Here is a 16,048-nt window from a genome sequence, read left to right as displayed (position 1 = left end):
AGAAACTATTTGTTTGAGCAGTTCTTGGGAAGGTGAATTAAAAAACTTGCTGCTGATCCATTCATTAAAAACTCACATTTCATTAGACCTGTCATGTCAACACCATAACCATCTGAGCCTTAACATTTCCAGAAAAATAACTCCGTAAACAACATTTTCATCTGCTAAAGTTGTGAAGACAGAATCCAACTTTTAAAAATAGTAATTCGCTGTTGTGTTTTAAGGCAATTTCATCACACATGACACTTTGCATTTGGAGGAAATGGGAAGAACTGGATGGTTCCAAATTCCAAAGATGACTTCTGAAAGGATGGCTGGGCTTACGGAAGCAATCCCCAGGCCCCGAGATCCTTTGTCAGCCAGGAGAGCAGCATGGTTATTTCCAAGAACTTCCCTTGAGTTGAGGAAAAAGTAATAACCACTCTCAGAAGTGATCAGAATCCTGTGTGCGTGTGTGTGTGGTCGGCAGGCAGCTAACCAGCTAACCAGATAACCAGTTGATTTTGACTCATGGTGACCCCATGTGCAGAGTAGAACTGTGCTCCATAGGGTTTTCATGGCTGTGAACTTCCAGAACCAGATCTCCAGGCCTTTCTTTGGAGGCACCTCTGGGTGGACTGGAATTGCCAGCCTTTCACTTAGTAGCTGAATGTGTTAACCATTCTTGCCACTCAGGCACTCTACATATATTTGTGCCTGTATGTAATTTCTAAGAAACATACATGAGGTTATGTGCTTTTGGATTTTTTTTAAAAAAATGGATTTGGGCCTATGTTAAAGAGGTTTTGGGGATATGATGGCTAATGTTATGCATCAACTTGGCTAGGCCAGGATTCTCAGTGGTTTGGCAGACATTATGTAATCATCCTCCATTGTGTGATCTGATGCGAGCAGCCAATCAGCGGGAAGGAAGGTTTCCTTGGGGGTGTGACCTGCTTCCAATATATACAGATGTTCTGGCAAAGCTTGCCCTCTCAAACTTGCATTCGATCCTGCATTCACCTTATCATCCTCTGACCTGGGTTCTTGGGACGTGAGTCAACAGCCTAACCTGCAGAGTTTGGATTCTGTAGCTCCCGCAACTCTGTAAGCCAGCAGCCTGCTGTCTAACCTGCAGATTTTGGGTTTGTCAGCCCCTACAACCACGCTGAGTCAGGAGAAGCCTCCAGCCTGCTTCCTGACCCATGGATTTGGGACTTGCCAGCCTCTACAATTGCGTGAGCCATTTCCTTGAAATAAATCTCTCTACACATACATATTTTTAGATATATGCTTACTGGTTTTGCTCCTCTAGAGAACCAAGCTTAAGACAGGGGACCACGGGTGTGGAGAATTGCTCACACAGACATGTCCGTACTGGAGCTAATGAGAATGACCTCGTTCTGTTGGGTATGTGGCAGAGGCTCCCACCAATCTGGAGTCCCTGGGTGGTGCAAATGATTGGCGTTTTAAATTCACCCAGAGACGACCTGGAAGAAAGGCCTGGCGATTGACTTCAGAAGGATCATAGCCGCAGAAAACCCTACGGAGCACAGATCTACTCTGAAACACGTGGGGTTGCCATTGTCAGAGTTGACAATGGCAATGGGTTTGGTTTACCCATCAGTCCAAGGAAAGAAACAGAAGGGGTCTTACCTGTAAAGTCATAGAACTGTGGCAGAGCATCCAAGATGATGCCGACCAAGGGCAGATAGAGGGCAGCTATTTTGACCTTCACTTCCGGTTTGGCACACCGTGGGTCCAGGTCGTGACTGCTCAGCAGGCTGTGGATGGCGCTGACAGCCTTCCTTTGCACTTTGCTGATCCTGATGGCACAACACAGAAAGCAGAGGTTATGGTGCTGGGAAACCAACCAGAGCACTCCTAAACAATAAGGACATCAGAGTGCCCCTCACGATGAGGTGACAATGTGACAACAGGCAGAAAAGGGCACAAATCAATGGATTCCAGAGCCAGACCACATGTGGTCCAATCCTGGATCTGCTGCTTGGCACGATGTTCTCGAGGTTCGTCATGTTGTAGTGTGAATTGGTACTTCCTCCTTTTGTATTGCCCAGTTAGACTCCATGGTATGGATGTACTGCATCTTACCATTCATCAGTTGATGGCCGTTTGCTTTGTTTGCACTTTTTGGCTATTATGAACCATGACTGCCGCTATACTATTTGTGTGCAAGTTTTTGTGTGGATGTATGTTTTCATTTCTCTTGGGTGTCTACACCGGAGGGGAATTGCTGGATCATATGGTAACTCTATGTTTAACATTTTGAGGAACTGCCAGACTGTTTTCCAAAGTGGCTGCATCTTTTTACATTCCCACCAGCAATGGATGAGGGTTCCGATGTTCCCACATCCTTGCCAACATTTCTTATTGTCCATCTTTTTGCTTATAACCATCCTTATGGGTATAAAGCAGTATCTCATTGTGGTTTTGATTTGCATTTACTTAATGGCTAACTGAAGGTGCCCTGGTGGCACAATGGTTAAGTGCTTGGCTGCTAACCAAAAGGTCCGCGGTTCAAACCCACCAGCTGCTCCGTGGGAGAAAAGCCTGTTGCCATTGAGCCAATTCTGACTCACAGCGACCCTACGTGACAGAGTAGAACTGCCCCACAGGGTTTCTAAGGAGTGACTGGTGGATTCGAACTGCGGACCTTCTGGTTAGCAGCCTGAGCTCTTAACCACTGTGCCATGAGGGCTCCTCCCAGGGGAGAAAAGACCTGGCGATTTGCTCCCATAAAGATTTCAGCCTAGAAAAGCCTATGGGGCAGTTCTACCCTGTTCTATAAGGCCTCTATGAGTCGGAATGGTGCTTACTGGCCATTTGCATATCTTCTTTGGAGACGTGTCTATTCAAGTCCTTTGCCTCTTTTTTAATTGGGTCGTGTGTCATTTTTAATTGAGTAGTGAGATTTCTTTATATATTCTAGATATGATTTGACTATGACATTGTATATATGATTTGCAAATGCTTTCTCCCATTCTGTGGGTTATCTTTTCACTTCCTTGATGGTGTCCGATAAAGCACAAAAGTTTTAACTTCAATGAAGACCAATTTTCATTTTTCGTACGGTTGCTTGTGCTTGTGGTGTCATATCTATAAACCACTGCCTAATCCAAGGTCATGAAGATTACCCGTGTTCATCTGAGAGTTTTATAGTTTTAGCTCTTAAATTTAGGTCTCTGGTCCACTTTGAGTTAATTTTTGTATATGGTGGGAGGTAGGGGTCCAACCTGATACTTTTGCACATAGAGATCTAATTGTCCCATCGCCGTTTGTTGGAAAGACTGTTCTTTCACTATTGAATTGTGTTGGTAACCTTGTTGAAAAACAATTGCCTATAAATGGGTTTACTTCTGGATTCTTAATTGTATTTCATTGATCAAAATGTCTACCGTTATGCCAGAACCACATAGTCTTGATTACTGTTCCTTTGTAGTAAGTTTTGGAATTAGGAAGGGTATGTTCTCCAATTTTGCTTTTCTTTTTCAATGTTATTTTGGCTATAGACTGAGTCCAGCACAACTAGATGGTGCCCAGCTACTACCACCAACTGCTCTGACAGGGATCACAATAGAGGGTCCTGGACAGAGCTGCAGAAAAATGTAGAACAAAATTCTAACTCACAAAAAAAAAAGACCAGACTTACTGGTCTCACAGAGACTTGAGAAACTCCGAGAACATGGCTCCTGGACACCCTTTTAACTCGGTACTGAGGTTACTCCTGAGGTTCACCCTTCAACCAAAGATTAGACAGGCCCCATGAAACAAAATGAGACTAAATGGGCACACCAGCCCAGGGGCAAGGACAAGAAGACAGGAGGGGACAGGAAAGCTGATAATGGGGAACTCAAGGTCGAGAAGGGGAGAGTGTTGACATGTCCTGGGGTTGGCAACCAATGTCACAAAACAATATGTGTATTAATTTTTTAATGAGAAACTAATTTGCTCTGCAAAACGTTCATCTAAAGCACAATAAAAAAAATACTGTTTTGGCTATTTTGGGTTCCTTGAATTTTCGCATGGATTCTAGTATACTAGCAGCTAGTATCAACTTGCTGGCATACGATTGTTCTAGAATTCTGCAAAGAAGCCAGCCGGGATTTTGATAGGAATTGCACTAACTCTGTAGAGCAACTTGGGGAGTACTGCTATCTTAACAACATTAAGTCTCCTGATCCAAGAACATGGGATGTCTTTCCACGTACTCAGACCTCCTTATTTCTTTCAACAATATTTTGTACTTTTCGGTGTACAAGTCTTGTACTTCTTTTGTTAAATTTATCCTTAAATCTTTTATTCTTTTTGATGCTATTTTAAATGGGATTATATTCTTAATTTTATTTTAGGATCATTCATTTCAAGAGTATAGAAATAACTTGATTTTTTATATTAATCTTATGCCTGCAGCCTTTCTGAACTTGTCTCTTAGTTCAAAGTTTTTTATTGGTTTCATTAGAATATAGTTTTAATTCTTCCTTTCCCAATCTGAATGCTTTTAATTCATTTTGTTGATTAATTGCCCTGGTTAGAACCTCGAGCACAATGTTGAAAAGATGTGGCGAGAGCAAACATCTTTGTCTTATCCTTGATCTTATGGGAGAAAGCATTCAGTCTTTCACCAGTAAGTAGGATGCTGTTGTTGTTGTTAGGTGCTGTCGAGTTGATTCCGACTCATAGCGACCCTACGCACGACAGAACAAAACACTGCCTGGTCCCGCATCATCCCCATGATCGTTGCTATGCTTCAGCCCATTGCCACAGCCACTGGGTTAGTCCGTCTTGCTGAGGGTTTTCCTCTTTTTTGCTGACCCTCCACTTTACCAAGCATGATGTTGTTCTCCAGGGACTGATCCCTCCTGATAACACGTCCAAAATATGTGAGATGTAGTCTCGCCATCCTTGCTTCTAAGGAGCATTCTGGCTGTACTTCCTTCAAGACAGACCTGTTCGTTTTTTTTCTGGCAGTCCATGGTATATTCAGTATTCTTCACCAACACCACAAATCAAACGCATCAATTCTTCTTCGGTCTTCCTTATTCATTGTCCAACTTTCACATGCATATGAGGTGACTGAAGACACCATGGCTTGGGTCAGGCGTACCTTAGTCTTCAAAGTGACATCTTTGCTTTTCAATACTTGAAGGAGGTCTTTTTTAGCAGATTTGCCCATTGCAATGCGCCGTTTGATTTCTTGACTGCTGCTTCCACGGTTGTTGATTGTGGATCCAAGTAAAATGAAATCCTTGACAGCCTCAATCTTTTCTCCGGTTATCATGATGTTGCTTATTGGTCCAGTTGTGAGGATTTTTGTTTTCTTTATGTTGAGGTGTAATCCATACTGAAGGTCATGGTCTTTGACCTTCATCAGTAAGTGCTTCAAGACCTCTTCACTTTCAGCAAGCAAGGTTGTGTCATCTGCATATTGCAGGTTGTTAATTAGTCTTCCTTCAATTCTGATGCCACGTTCTTCTTCATATACTCCAGCTTCTTGGATTATTTGCTCAGCATACAGATTGAATAAGTGTGGTGAAAGGATACAACCCTGATGCACACCTTTCCTGATTTTAAACCACACACTATCCCTTTGTTCTGTTCAAAGGACTGCCTCTTGATCTGTACAGGTTCCTCATGAGCACAACTAAGTGTTGTGGAATTCCCATTCTTTGCAATGTTATCCATAATTTGTTATGATCCACACAGTTGAATGCCTTTGCATAGTCAATAAAACACAGGCAAACATCTTTCTGGTATTCTCTGCTTTCAGCCAGGATCTATTTGACATCAGCAATGATATCCCTTGTTCCACATCCTCTTCTCAATCCGGCTTGAATTTCTGGCAGTTCCCTGTTGATATACTGCTGCAGCTGCTTTTGAATGATCTTCAGCAAAATTTTACTTGCATGTGATATTAATGATATTGTTTGATAATTTCTACATTCGGTTGGATCACCTTTCTTGGGACTAGACATAAATATGGATTTCTTCTAGTCGGTTGGCCAGGTAGCTGTCTTCCAAATTTCTTGGCATAGATGAGTTAGCGCTGCCAGCGTTATGTTCATTTGTAGAAACATCTCAATTGGTATTCCATCAATTCCTGGAGCCTTGTTTTTCTCTAATGCCTTCAGTGCAGCTTGGACCTCTTCCTTCAGTACCATTGGTTCCTGATCATATGCTACCCATGAAATGGCTGAACATCAACCAGTTCTTTCTGGTATAATGACTGTGTGTTCCTTCCATCTGCTTTTGATACTTCCTGCGCCATTTAGTATATTCCCCGTAGACTCCTTCAATATTGCAACTTGAGGCTTGAATTTTTTCTTCAGTTCTTTCAGCTTGAAAAATGCTGAGTGTGTTCTTCCCTTTTGGTTTTCTATCTCCAGGTCTTTGTACATATCATTACAATACTCTGTCTTCTTGAGCCACCCTTTGAAATCTTCTATTTAGCTCTTTTACTTCATCATTTCTTCCTTTCACTTTAGCTACTCGACGTTCAAGAGCAAGTTTCAGAGTCTCTTCTGACATCCATTTTGACCTTTTCTTTCTTTCCTTCTTCCTAGTCTGTCTTAGTCTGGAAACTCAGCTGAAATCTGTCCGCCACGGGTGACCCTGCTGGTACTTGAATACCGGTGGCATAGCGTCCAGCATCACAGCAACACACAAGCCCCCACAGTAGGATAAACTGACAGACGTGTGGGGGAAATAAGATGTTAGCCGTGGGATTTTCATGCCTTGATCAGGTTGAGGAAATTCCCTTCTAATCTAGGTTTGTTGAGTGTTTCTGTCATGAAAGTGTGCTGGGTTTGGTCAAATGCTTTTCTACATCTTTGGAGATGACAGTGTGATTTTTGCCTTGTCCTCTATTTTATTGATATGTTGTATTACATTAGTTGATTTTCAGATGTTAAACCTGTCTTGCTTTACTGAGATAAATCCCACTTGGTCATGGTGTATAATCCTTTTCCTATGCTGCTGGATTCTGTTTGCTAGTATCATGTTGAGGCTTATTTATGTCTATATTTATAAGAGATTTTCGTCTGCAGTTTTCTCTCTTGTAATGTCTTTGGTTTTGACATCAGGGTAATAACGGCTTCACAGAATGAGTTGGGAAGTGTCTCCTCCGTTCTATTTTTTGGAAGAGTTTGTGAAGGATTGAGTTAATTATTCTTTAAATATTTGGTAGAATTTAAAAGTGAAACCATTTGGACCCGAGCTTTTCTTTATTAGGAAGTGTTTTGATTATTAAGTCAATTCCAGTAGTTGGAATTTCTATGAATTTGTCCATTTCATCTAGGTTATCAATTTGCTGGCATACAATTGTTCATAGTATTCCTGTATAACCCTTTTTATTTCTGTAAGGTGGTTAGTGATGTCCCTCTCTCATTCCTGATTTTAGTAACGTGAGACTTCTTGCTTTTTTTATAGGTCAGTATAGCTAAAGGTAAGGCACCTGGCTGGCACAGTGGTTAAAGAACTCAGCTGCTAACCAACAGGTTGGTGGTTCAAACCCACCAGCTGCTCCATGGAGGAAAGATGTGGCGGTCTCATTCCATAAACATTACAGCCCCGGAAACCCCATGGAGCAGTTCTACTTGTCCTATAGGGTCGCTAAGAGTTGGAATTGACTCCATGGCAACGGGTTGGTTTATCTTTTTACAGCTGAAGGTTGGTCAGTATTGTTGATCGTGTCAAAGAACCAGCTCTTGGTTTTGCTGATTTTCTCTATTTGTTTCTCTGTTCTCTATTTTATTTATTTTGCCTCTAATCTTCATTATTTCCATCCTTCTGCTTGCTTTGGATTTAGTTAGCTTTCCTTTTCCAACTTCAGTGCAGATTCTTGCAACTTTTTTAAACACCACATGCACGTATCTACCTATTCGCAAGCAATAAATTTAAATCAATCTGAAAAAATCAGGCTGTATGTATAGCCAAAGGAAATGAGTTCTAACGTTGTCCACCAAAAGCCATGTACAGGAGCGTTATAGCAACCTTTTCATAGTAGCCCCAAGCTGGAAGAAACCCTCATGCCTATTTACAGCAGACACATTGTGGTATGGACACAGGAAGGAACAGTAAATAGAATCGAGAGAAAAAATGAACTACTGATACGTGCGACCACATTGAAGGATCTCACACGCATGATATTCAAGTTCAAGAATGGAACCAGCTGCCATCTAATCGATTCCTACTCCTGGCGACCCCATGCGGGTCAGCGTAGAACTGTGCTCCACAGGGTTATCTCTCTCTCTCTGTATATATATATTTGAATTGTGGTATTGGCGAAAAATATTGAATACACCATGGACTGCCAGAAGAACAAACAAATCTGTCTTGGAAGAAGTACAGCCAGAATGTGCCTTAGAAGCAAGGATGGCCAGACTTTGTCCCACATACTTTGGACATGTTATCAGGAGGGACCAGCCCCTGGAGAAGAACATCATGCATGGTAAAGTAGAGGGTCAGTGAAAAAGAGGAAGACCCTCAACGAGATGGACTGACACAGTGGCTCCAACAATGGGCTCAAGTATAACAACAATTGTGAGGGTGGCGCAGGACCAGGCAGTGTTTTGTTCTGCTGTGCATGGGGTTGCTATGAGTTGGAAGTCACTCAACAGTACCTAACAACAATATATAACCACATTAAAAAAAAAAAATATATATATATATATAAATATATATAAATAGAAGCCTTGGTGGCTCAGTAGTTAAGTGCGTACACACACACGCACACATATATATAGTGCACTATTATTCAGCCACAAAGAGAAATGAATTCCTGATACGTAGTACGACATGGTGAACCTTGAAAAATTTATGCTGAGTGAAATAAGTCAGTCACAAAAGGACAAATATTTATATGATCCACAAGGTTCCCAATAGCTGATTTTTCGGTAAATTGCCAGGCCTTTCTTCCAAGGCACCTCTGGTTGGACCTGAACCTCTAGGCTTTTGGTTAGCAGCTGAAAACATTAGTTTTTTTCACCACCCAGGGACTCCACTTCAAGAATAGGAAATACTAATTTATGGTGATTAGAATAGTGGATACCTTTGGGAACGTTGCACGGTGCTAGAAACATTCTGTATCGTGATCTGGCTGGTGGCTACCCAAGTGTAACCATCGGTAAAAAATTAACTGCATTTATATTTAAGATTTGGGCACTTTACTGTCTGTAAAGTATACCTCATAAAAAAGTGAATAAAATAAAACATCTTGCAGAATATCTGGCACCTAGCCCTAGTTATTCAATTTAAAAAAATAGTTTTCTTCTTTTAAACAAAAGGCTACATCAGAATCCAAAGTTATATAGAAAATCTTAACCAAATTGACAACTGTCCCAGATTCTTACACTTGGCTAAAATAACTTCAAATCACATTTCAAAAGTTGGTCACGTCCTGGCCAACACCTTCATCTGTGGTTGTGGCAACGGGTCACATCTGGATGATGCAATGCCATTTTCTAGTTTAAAACAAAGAAGCGCAACGATTGTCACAGGCTTGAAAACACTGTGGCTTTAATGCTGGGTGGACGTTTGTGTACACAGCTGGGCTGGGGGCTCCACGGAGACCCAGTGGAGACAGGCTGAGGTCCCGCTGGGGGTCCAGGTGCTGAGATGTGTCCACTGGGCCCGGCAGCCCAGGTGGGCAGGTACTAGTGAGGCCGTTAATCGTCTTGGTAGCAAAAGGAAATGCTGATCTTGAGAAGTATTGTTTTTCCTGATGTTATAGGGTAGACAATTCTATTGAGAGAACTGGGAGGATTTAGTTAGGACTGAGAAAGCCTTGGGAAATTAACTTCTCTAAGGATATACTCATGGTGGGAGTGGTGGTTCAGTGGTAAAATTTTCACCTTCCATGCGGGAGACCCAGGTTCTATTCCAGGCCAGTATGCCTTGTGCACAGCCGCCACCCGTCTGTCAGTGGAGGCTTGTGTGTTGCTAGGATGCTAAACAGGTTTCAGCAGATCCTCCAGACTAAGACCAGAAAGAAAGCCCTGGCAATCTACTTCTAAAAATCAACCAATGAAAATCCTATGGATCATAACAATCCCATTCCCAACAGATCATGGGGATGGCACAGGACCAGGCAGCATTTCATTCTGCTGTGCATGGCACGGCCATGAGTTGGGAGCTAACTCAACAGCAGCTAACAACAGCAAGGATATACTTGGGACCTAAATTTCTAGAAGAATACTGGTCAGCGCTAAGAGCAGGAGATTTCCCACAATGGCCTGCTGGGAGACAGGTACATCTTCACTTCAGCATCACCGGTATGCCCAAAGCACTTGGGATACCTTGTTATCAGTGACACAGACACAGATGTGCCCTGGGATTGTTCTGTGCAGGGGTGCCCTGCTTCCTTCACGCGATTATAAGCACTCTGAGAGAACTGAGAACTTCCAATTAAACAAAAATAGTCACAACATACAATAATTCTGCCACTAAACCCGTAAAACCAAACTCGTTGCCATCGATTCGATTCCGACTCATAGCAACTCTATAGGACAGAGTAAAACTGCCCCATAGGGTTTCCAAGGAGCGGCTGGAGGATTCGAACTGCCAGCCTTTTGGTTAGCAGCCGAGCCCTTAACCACTGTGCCACCAGGGCTTCATTCTGCTGTTAGCATACTTTATTCCAGAAACTTCTCTAGTGGAGGAACGTGTGTGGGGGTCATAGGAATAGGTTCCAAGGCAGGGAGACAGTATGCTGTGGGAGAGTGGGCCCTGGGAAGGAACCTAAGAGACCATGGCTCAAGACTTGGTTCTGCTATGGAATGCTGGCTGTATCTGTGAGCCTCATCTGAAAACCAAAAGCGTTGAACGTAAGTTCCTTTCCAATCCTAATGATCTCTGGATCTGACTTCCTGAACCACGAGCTCTACGTGGGTAGGGAATGTTGTCTGTTTTGTGCACCAGTATACCTCTGATGCGGAGCCCTGGTGGCACAGTGGTTAAGAGCTCGGCAGTTTTAATCCACCAGCTGCTGCTTGAAAACCCTGTGGGGCAGTTCTACTCTGTCCTATAGGGTTGCTATGAGTCGGAATCGACTCGATGGCAATGGGTTTTGGTTTTGGTATAACTCTGATGGAGTCCAGCACTCAACTACTGCATGGTAAAAACCAAAAAGCCCAAATCCATTGCCATTGAGCAGATTCCGACTCCTGGCGACCCCACGTGACACGGTAGAACCGTGCTCCACAGCGTTTTCTTGCCCATCATCTTTACGGGAGCAGATCACCATGTCTTCTGTGCAGCTGCTGGGTAAGTATGAACCACCACCCTTTAGGTTAGCGGCCAACCACAACCTGCTTGTGCCACCCAGGGACCTTGCTGCATGTGAGGCATTCAGTAATTGTTGAATGGAATGTATCATTCCATATCTATAATAATATCGTATATGTATACTGTGCATATATTGTACATGTACAAGAATTCGGAATGCATTGTCTCCTTCCATCCAACCAGGTGGGCTATGGTTTAGGTCCTTTCGGCTCATGGCGCATAAGGAAAGAGGGACTGAAGAAGGGGTTGGCCTGCCTCCTTCGCTATCCAGTCACTTCAAGGCTAGATACTGCTCAGGTCCAGAGGGTATGCGACATGCCTCTGGGTGATCCAATGTGTAAGAGGTAATCAGACTTACAAAGAGCCCTGGTGGCACAATGGTTAAGCACTGGGCAGCTAACTGAAAGCTGGCGGTTCAAACCCACCAGCAGCTCTGCGGAAGAAAGTCCTGGTGATCTGCTCTTGTAAAGATTATAGCCTTAGAAACCCTATGGGGCAGTTCCATTCTGTCATATAGTGTTGCTATGAGCTGGCATCGACTCGACAGCACCCTACAACAACAATTGGACTTCTAAGTCCTGGGCGTGTGGCTTCTGTCTTAGCCTGGGAAGACCTGCCTGTAAGAAACCCAACCCAGACACGGAACAAGTCTTTGTCATCAGCAGCCACATCCTTTGTCAGCTTGGAGCCATGTGGCATCTTGCTGCGGCCTCTGGGTGCTGTCCCCATATTTAAAAATGGCTCTGTGGACCTGTACACCAACGTTCATTGCTGCACTTTTCATAATAGCCAAAACGTGGGAAGAACTGCCATGTCCATCAACCGCTGAATGGATGAACAACATGTGCTCTATCCATACGATGGAATCCTCCTCAGCCACGAAGAGAAATGCAGTCCTGAGACGCAGCTTAAAAACAGCATGCTGAGCGAAGGAAGTCACTCCCAAAAGGCCAAATGGTGCACGATCTCACGTATATGAAATAACCAAATATACAGAAACCAAAGACTGAACGGTTAGCAAGGGAGGGGAGGAGGGGCACCGGGGCACTGGGTTTATGTGAATGGCGGTGGAATATTTTTGGGAAAGGATCACGATCATGGTGGTACAATGTGAAAAACGTCATCAACGGCGTTGAATTGTAAACGTGGAAGCTGTTGTGCTGGCGGATGTTTCGGGGGTATATTTTCACCACAATAATAAATAAAAGGCTTCATTCCCCTTCCCAGGGAGCTTACCAATCAAAGTGTCACTGAGAAAGCTGTTATGATAGAATAGGTGAATTCTCGCCCAATACATAAGTGATGGAAAGAAGTCATTCTGTGGTCCCTCTCCCGCCCCCACTCCTTTTCTGTATTCCCATTGGGACCCGTTTCTCAAAACACGGGTGCTTCTCCCCTTTGGAAGTGGCAAATGGTAGAGTTTTACGCCAAGCACGAGACGATGGATTGCAAATCTTATCAAGGACATCTTCCTTCAGCTCTGTATTTCATCTTAAAGGTCAGACACGTACCCTTCCCCTTCGGCATCCAGAGCGGCAGCCAGTTCAGTGAAGAGAAGGCCAGTGAGGAAGTGCTGCTGGCGGTACTCGGGGGTCAGGTCGAACATGCTAGCGATCTTCTGGTCCTGGAGGCTGGAGCCGGAGCTGGAATTCTGCAGAAACGCAAGGAGCAGCTGTAACTCTAATAGCGACTGTTGCTGGGTGCCCTCGAGTCGATGCCCACTCATAGCGACCCCATGTGACTGAGTACAACTGCCCCATAGGGTTTCTGAGGCTATAATCTTCACAGGAGCAGATTGCCAGGTCTTTTCTCCCACGAAGCTGCTGGTGGGTTTGAACTGCTGACCTTTCCGTTAGCAGCCGACTGCTTAACCATTGTGCCACCAGGGCTCCCACAATAATAATTTGGTTTTTTTGTTAGTTGCCATGGAGTCGGTTCTGACTCATAGCGACCCTACAGGACAGAGTAGAACTGCCCCGTAAGGTTTCCAAGGAGCGGCTGGTGGATTTGAACAGCCAACCTTTTGGTTAGCAGCTGAGTATTTTATTGAGCACTTACCACAGGTCAGGCTTGGTGAGCACTGCCCAGTGAAGTGGGTACTGGTATTATCCCTATGTTCCACATGAGGAAATGGAGACTTAGGGTGGTTACTTTGTTTTACCACACCCACAGATGGAGGGTCCCTGGGATGTACAAATAGTTAAGTGCTCAGCTGCTAACTGAAAGGTTGGAGGTTCAAATCCACTCAGAGGCACCTCAGAAGAAAGTCCTGGCAATCAACTTCCACAAAATCAGCCACTGAAAACCCTATGGAGCACAGTTCTTCTCTGACACACGTGGGGGTGCTGTGGGTTGGAGTTGGCTTGACGGCAACTGATTGGCTTACAGATGGAGGCCTGCTAATAGGGAAAGATGAAAATAAAGCACTCAGGGTCTGGCACCCCAACCCAAGTCCAAGCTGAAGATTCAAATCCTAGGGTGCAATTTGGATGGGGAAGTGGGGACTGCATCCCATTCTGTGGCGGGGAACAGCAATTCCTCTACAACAAACTGTCCGCCTTTTTTAGGGCCCTGTTTACTCAGCTATACTTATGAATATACTTAAGCACACTGTCTGCGTTCTGCTCGCTGGGACCTAGAGGTGGGGTCAGGCAGGGAGGTGTCAGATTTACATCCGGGGCAATCCCTGTGTACTTATCGGGCATGCTGGGCAGTTCACGAAAAGAATCTAGTGTCTCTGAAGTCCTTCATGGCGTGGCGAGGCTGAGCCTGGCCCCGGGTTTGATCAGTGCCAGAATGTGGGGAAGGACTGAGCACAGAGTTAACCTCTGCCGTCTCAGGTGAGCACCCGCTGCTGAAAGGCTGCACAGTCGGAGTGGCAGCTTGTCAGTCAGCTGGTTCTGTTCACATCAAGATGGCTATCTAGCTAACATCTGGACCATGTCCTCTGGGATGCCTCTGGGATGAGTGGCTAGCATTTCTTTTTTTTTTTAATAACAAGTTTTTACGTTTGAATCAACAATAAGGAGTATGCAACAACAGAATTAGAATGTAATATTGAGAAATCTTGTCTGTTCTGGGCTACTGAGTTATCCTCTATAACTGAAATGTGACTATAAAACAGCATTTCCTAAGCTATTCTAGAGGACGAGCCCTGGTGGTGCAGTGGTTAAGAGCTCAGCTGGTATCCAAAAGATCAGCATTTTGAATCCACCAGCCGCTCTTTGGAACCCCATGGGGCAGTTTGTTCTACTCTGTCCTACAGAGTTGCTATGAGTCAGAATCGACTCGACAGCCATGGGAACAGGTTATTCTAGAGGAATAGAATAGCCATTTCAGCGGAAGCTTGCATGTTGCTACAATGCTGAGCAGGTTTCAGCGGAGCTTCCAGACTAAGATGGACTAGGAATAAAGGCCTGGCGATCTACTTCTGAAAATCACCCAGTGAAAACCCTACGGATCCCAGTGATCTGATCCGCAACTGATCACAGGGATGGCGCAGGACGAGGCAGCATTTTGTTCTGTTGTGCATGAAGCTGTCATGAGTCAGGGCCAACTTAAGGTCAGCTAACAACAACCACAATTCCAGAGGACATTAGTCCCTTGAGATGATCTACGGACAAAAAAATTTCCCTTAGTCAAATCACTTTGGGAATCCCCGCTTACCAGACACTTCCTCTTATTTCCTTCTCCACCCCTGGGGCATTCATAATTTACACTCACAAGTTAAAGACTCTTGGATGAACCATTGCAAAGAAACCTGTTTAACCCTTAACACTGGGTTTCCAAACCTTATGTGACCATGGAGCCCTGTGTTTGGCTAATACCTGTTAGTATCCTGTATAAGTTGGGACGACCTAGGGAAGCCAACTCGGGGAAAATTATTCTACAGACAGATTGGCCACCTCCATCAAAGCTTGCTTCTCAATATTCATACATGTGTTACTTTTCTTAGCTTGTCAAGAAAAAGACTTGGTAGGAATATATTCTCTAAACAACAGGCAAAAGGAGGCCTGGTGGCGCAGTGGTTAAGCACTACTGATAACCAAAAGGTCAGTGGTTCGAATCTACCAGTGGCTCCATGGGAGAAAGACGTGGCAGTCTGTTTCTGAAAAGATTTTTGTTGTTAGGTGCCATTGAGTCAGTTCCAACTCACAGCAACCCCGTGTACAACAGAATGAAACACTGCCTGGTCCTGGGCCATCCTCACAATCATTGCTATGTTTGAGCCCACTGATGCAGCCACCGTGTCAATCCATCTCATTGAGGGTCTTCCTCTTTTTTGCTGACTCTTTACAAAAAGATTACAGTCTCAAATCTCTATGAGGCAGTTCTTCTCTGTCCTATAGGGTCGCTATGAGTCAAAATCGACTTGACAGCAACAGGTTACACAACGGGCCATTTGATTAATTTATAATGAGATCTTTTTAGTGCTTCAGGAGCTAAAGTATCCGGAATATGAGCCAAGACGGACCCATTTTATACTGAATTCCATTCTGTAACAGTGTCGACAGGAAGCTCTAGGGTAGCTCAGAGATAGAATATCTATGTTAGAAAATACTGCTAGATCAGTTTGGAATCAACATGAAGGAACCCAGATTTTCATAAATTTTATGGTACTGGGATCTAGGCAATGGAGCTGTCAGGCTAAAGCAGAGAGATGATTATTGCCAGACTAAGGAAGATCGCCACACCCGTCTGTCAGTGTGTCATGCCCTGGTGGCTTGCATGTTGCTGTGATGCTGGAAGCTATGCCACCAGTATTTCA

At 44.1% G+C, this 16,048-nt stretch overlaps 1 protein-coding gene across 3 annotated transcripts in view; it reads right to left on the bottom strand.

Annotated features, from left to right (window-relative positions):
• DOCK8 (dedicator of cytokinesis 8) overlaps nucleotides 1-16,048 on the bottom strand; it is a 227,026-nt gene that overhangs the window by 52,460 nt on the left and 158,518 nt on the right. For all 3 annotated transcript variants that reach the window (XM_004373530.2, XM_023728576.1, XM_023728577.1), the window contains 2 exons: nucleotides 12,792-12,931; nucleotides 1,636-1,805 (listed from right to left, as the gene is read on the bottom strand). In XM_004373530.2, the coding sequence (XP_004373587.2) occupies nucleotides 1,636-1,805; nucleotides 12,792-12,931 (310 nt within the window). The remainder of the gene's footprint in view (nucleotides 1-1,635; nucleotides 1,806-12,791; nucleotides 12,932-16,048) is intronic.

Source organism: Trichechus manatus, unplaced genomic scaffold, assembly GCF_000243295.1.
Source record: "Trichechus manatus latirostris isolate Lorelei unplaced genomic scaffold, TriManLat1.0 scaffold00025, whole genome shotgun sequence".
NCBI classification, from domain to species: Eukaryota; Metazoa; Chordata; class Mammalia; order Sirenia; family Trichechidae; genus Trichechus; species Trichechus manatus.
The sequence above is the reverse complement of the archived record's forward strand: the minus strand, read 5'-3'. Positions and strand labels throughout refer to the sequence as shown.